Below are 5,000 nucleotides of genomic sequence, written 5' to 3'. Positions count from 1 at the left end.
CCCGCCTTAGAGTCCGTAGGGGCAGGCTGTCGTGTAGGTCTTGACGGTCGTCACGTCGGTCACGTAGCGAGGGACGATCTGGTTTTCGTACTCGACCTTGTAGTTGGTCGATGTCTGCACGACGGGCTGCTGCACGTACTCGGTCTCGACCACCGTGGCGTACTGCACCTGGACGGACAGGACGGTGGAGATGGAGGTCACGGTGACGGTGTTGGGCACGTACTGGGCGTTGGTGATGGTGACCGAGTCGAAGTTGGTCACGTAATCAGTCTGGCGGTCGTGCACGGTCTCGATGATGTTGTCGTAGCTGGTGGTGGTGACGTACTCGGGGACGTACCTCGTCTCCTTCTGCGTCTGGACGATGGTGCTCACGACGGGGACGTGCACGGTCTGCACGTCATAGCCGTCCTTGTAGACCGTTTCGTAAGAGGGGACCTGGACAGAAAGCAGAAAGATTAGTCCCGGAGATATTTAGCACAAGTAGCTTAAAAAATTTAATGATAATGCTCTCTACACACAAAGTCACGCGTGTGGAGGCAGTGATTGCATGCATAGTGCTTCCTGTGTCTCTCACGAAAGGGGTAAGTCTATACCTCCTGCACTCGGGTGCGGTGTTCCGTGACGTAGGAGGTCACGTAGGGGCAGGAAGGTCCAGAAGGTCCGAATCCAGCACCACCTCCGAATCCTGCTCCAGCTCCAGCTCCGAATCCTGCTCCTGCTCCAGCTCCAGCTCCGAATCCTGCTCCTGCTCCAGCTCCAGCTCCGAATCCTGCTCCAGCTCCAGCTCCAGCTCCAGCTCCGAATCCTGCTCCAGCGCCCAGCCCATTTCCGAAGGCCGCGCCGCCGCCAGGAGTAGGGAAGGCGTAGCCCGCATCCGAGTCCGCGTGGACCAAGACCAACAAGGCCAGGAAGGCAGCGACACGTCCACACACGCCCATCTGGAGGGGGAAGGATGGGAGTGTGAGGAGGAGAACAAACGAAGAACGAAGGGAGAACATAGGAAGGTGAGATAACGTCGCATTCATCGCGTGATTGGAAAAGACGATATTTTTAAAAAAGATATGCAAAAGAAGTGATATCTAGAGATCACATCTAGAAAGGACCTTTGCGATAAAAAAAGTGACATCGAAGCAAAACCCGATGATAGCGAAAGAACGGATAAAAAGTGGCATCTGAACCTAAATCAAAGTGTAGCAAAGAACAAGAGGAAAATACTGGTTAAACGGGTTTGGTCGCCATGTAGGTTAAGTGGAACAAGAGGGGAAAAATTACCTTGGATGGCTAAATTTGTCCAACTGATTAACAAAACAATCATCTACTGTCGGTCCAGTATCTATTACAAGTTCACAGGCGATTCGTTGAAATTTATGGACATCTATATCCACGCACGAGAAAGAAATTCATTTAAATACATTAGCATTGGATTATGAGTCAAGTCAGGTCATAAAACGAACACGGCCTACTTACAAACATCTCAAAAAAAAGAAGAAAAAAAAAAAATATATCAAGGACATCCTCACAGGTCGAAGTGAAAGTCGAACTCAAATTCCCAAATTCGAAGAACTTGATTTAAGCTCGTAACTCTTACCATTTTCCCGCGCAAAAAAAAACATTTTTGACATTTCATTTGACGTAATGGGGTGAAGCCCCAATAAAAATTAATATCATATTGAGAAATTGTCTTTTTCATTCAAAGAAACTGAGATAATAAACAACGTTAATGCATCTCTTTGTTTCGTAATAAGTAGCTGATCGGTGGTTATATGAAAATGCGTTGATGCACCATTTGTATTACGTAAATTGGGAGTGATTACGTGATGGTAAGATTATGAGGAGGGCGATTATCGTGACGTAAGAGCGCATCGGGATCACAAATGATTTCAACAGCAAGTGAGGTATTGCTTGAAACTTGTGCTTGTAGACTAAGACGGACAGATATTTCGTTTAGCTTATTAGCTTTGCAAAACAAAGCTAATAAGTGACCGGATATTTGACAAATTTATAAACAAAGTAAAAGTTGCAATAAGCGTTAATTATGATGATGCACTGCATTTATTTTTCGTTTCTGGTGTAGTTTAATAACGGACTTTTCAATAATAACTAGTTCCCATTGGGTCGCCTGAAAAGCCTACACCATTTTCAGTTCGTCGTGAGAACTTTGTGCCAGAAAGAGAGGATATAGAGAAAGGGAGAGAGAGAGGGGGGGGGATAAAGAGAGAGAGAGGAGAGAGAGAGAGAGAGAGAGAGAGAGAGAGAGAGAGAGAGAGAGAGAGAGAGAGAGAGAGAGAGAGAAAGTAGGGCGAAAATGGAAAAATATAGATAGATAGAGAGAGAGAGAGAAAGTAAGAGGGAGGTGGAGAGAGAGCAGAGGATAAGGAAAGAGGAGCTGGGAGAGTGAATGAGAAGATGGGCAGAGACGGAGAGTAAAGAAGAAACACGAAATACAGAAAGGAGAGAGGAATAAAGGAAGATGTAGAGAAAGAGAGAGAGAGAGAGAGAGAGAGAGAGAGAGAGAGAGAGAGAGAGAGAGAGAGAGAGAGAGAGAGAGAGAGAGGAAGAGAAACAGGAAGAAAAAGAGAGAGATAATGATAAAGGAGGAGATAAAAGAGAAGAGAAGAGGACGGATGTATCTGCCAACTGCAGGCGGAACTGCAACGAACTTGAATGGCATTGATCGAAAGTGAATTTTAAGTTAATACCTTAAAAACCTGCATGATTATTTTCTTTTTTTTTCTTTTTTTATCTACTGCGGCATTTCGCTTTTTTTTCTTTCTCTCTCTCTGTCGTTAGCATTTACAACTGTTTTTCATGTTTTTCTCGTGTTTTTCATTGGAATTCACGCTCCCTAAAATTACTTGTAATCTATCATTAGACTATAATATCGGAAGGACTCTATTCACTAATAATGACCCGTATAAAAGGTCTTTAGTACTTAATCAGATCACGAGATAATAATCCGCAAAGCGATCATCAAAACCTTACCATCTTGAGCCTCTTGAATCCAGGTCACCGGCTTTTGACCTCTGGTAACTACCCCTTCCCTTCCCCCCCCCCCCACCACCATCCCCTTCATGATAATTAGTCGTACGTGTCTTGCGTCAAAAAGTATTATATAATATATATATATATATATATATATATATATATATATATATATATATATATATATATATATATATATATATGATAATGGCGATTGTTGACCCTATATCGTCTTGCCCAGTCCACTGTTATCATCCATGTCGCGGGAGATTTACCTTCTTAGATGCTTCTCTTGAGAGGATCCGGCAGTGAATGCGTTGCTGGGGCCGAGTCCGTCCTTTTATACCTGCGCGCAAGTCGACCTGCCAGTCCACTTCTGTGCAGACGATCTTGTTCACGTTTCCTCTGGCTTGTCTTGGGGATGCTGAAGCTGATGCTGGGGCGTGTGTGTGTGTACGTGTGTGTGTGTGTGTGCGTGTTTTTTTTTTTTTTTCTCTGCGGGTGGGTTTGTGTCTTGCGTATGTGTGTGTGTGTGTGTTCGTGTGTGGAATTATAAGGTGCGTGGAAAACGTTCGGGAGATTCAAATGAATCACCTCGGGGAAACAAGATGTTAAAGTGACGATGATACTTTCTCTCTACCTGTTTGTTTCCGTCTCTCTCTCTCTCTCTCTCTCTCTCTCTCTCTCTCTCTCTCTCTCTCTCTCTCTCTCTCTCTCTCTCTCTCTCTCTCTCTTCTCTCTCTCTCTTCTGTCCCTTCTCTCTCTCTCTCTCTCTCTCTCTCTCTCTCTCTCTCTCTCTCTCTCTCTCTCTCTCTCTCTCTCTCTTCGCATATGCTTTTATGTATTTGTGCGAATGTTCATATAGGTACATATACACTTATATTCACCATACTCAGACACACTCAGCGCTGTTCCGGAGGGAGCCACTGTAACGAGGCAGGGAATGGCACAACCACTGGGTCAAGTTTTTACACCTAGCATATTGTGTTGGCAAAATGCAGCTGATGTAGAGCGTTGCGTGGGTCTGGATCGAGCGAGGGAATTGAGGGAGAATTTCAGAGTGGGAAGTCTTGTTACTTAATCGTTTCCCATCGCCGTTATGATGATAATTACGATGACGATAATTATTGTTGTCGTTAGATTCTGGGTAGTAATCTTAACCCCGCTATGTCATATGTTGCATAATCGTCTCATTATTTTAATTATTTATGCGTCACTAATCTTTATCATTTCATTATTATCATTAATCATTGTCATATTGTTATTGTTATCATCTCTCCCTCTCTCTCTCTCCCTTACTCTCTCACCCCCCCTCTCTCTCCTCTCTTTCTCTCTCAGTCTCTCTCTCCCTTTCTCTCACCCCCCCCTCTCTCTTTCTTTCATCTTCTCCTTTTTCTCCTTCTCTCTCTCTTTCTCTCCCTCTTTCCCTCCTCTCTCCTCTCAATCTCTCCTCTCTCTCTCTCTCTCTCTCTCTCTCTCTCCTCTCCTCTCCTCTCTTTCACCCACCCCCTCTCCACTCCACTCCTCTCCCTCCTCACCACACACACCAACCCTCACACACACATCCTACCCAATATTATCTTATATATCTCTATATCTCATCTATCTTTATTCTATATACTCATACAATTCTCTCTCTCTATCTCTTATCCCTCTCTCCCCTCTCTCACTCTTTCCCTCCTCTCTCTCTCCCTCTCTCCTTCCCATCATCTCTCTCTCTCTCTCTCTCTCTCTCACTCTCACACTCTCTCTCTCTCTCTCACTCTCACTCTCTCTCTCTCTCTCTCTCTCTCTCTCTCTCTCTCTCTCTCCTCTCTCTCTCTCTCTCTCTCTCTCTCTCTCTCTCTTAGACTGCATTACCTTCGATTCAGTCTGTGAACAGACATAGCGAACTTAATACACAGGTGTACTCGATGGTGCTATAAAAAGCGTAGGTCAATATTGCTTGCACTTTTTCTATCTTTTTTACATGCGGAGTGAATGCTTTAATGTGGGTATTTTGCCTGTGTGCTTGTGCG

At 44.6% G+C, this 5,000-nt stretch overlaps 1 protein-coding gene across 1 annotated transcript in view; it reads right to left on the bottom strand.

Annotated features, from left to right (window-relative positions):
• The window catches only part of LOC119589914 (PE-PGRS family protein PE_PGRS17-like), a 3,459-nt gene extending 116 nt beyond the window's left edge, over positions 1-3,343 (bottom strand). Inside the window, exons 1-3 of the mRNA XM_037938567.1 lie at positions 3,258-3,343; positions 594-938; positions 1-435 (exon numbers count right to left, since the gene is read on the bottom strand). The exon at positions 1-435 is cut by the window's left edge and continues 116 nt beyond it. Coding sequence (XP_037794495.1) covers positions 7-435; positions 594-938 — 774 coding nt within the window. The 5' untranslated portion in view covers positions 3,258-3,343 and the 3' untranslated portion in view covers positions 1-6. The remainder of the gene's footprint in view (positions 436-593; positions 939-3,257) is intronic.
• Positions 3,344-5,000: the final 1,657 nt, after the last annotated feature.

Source organism: Penaeus monodon, chromosome 26 (assembly GCF_015228065.2).
Source record: "Penaeus monodon isolate SGIC_2016 chromosome 26, NSTDA_Pmon_1, whole genome shotgun sequence".
NCBI lineage: Eukaryota > Metazoa > Arthropoda > Malacostraca > Decapoda > Penaeidae > Penaeus > Penaeus monodon.
Note: the sequence above shows the minus strand (reverse complement) of the source record. Positions and strands in the feature narration are given on the sequence as shown.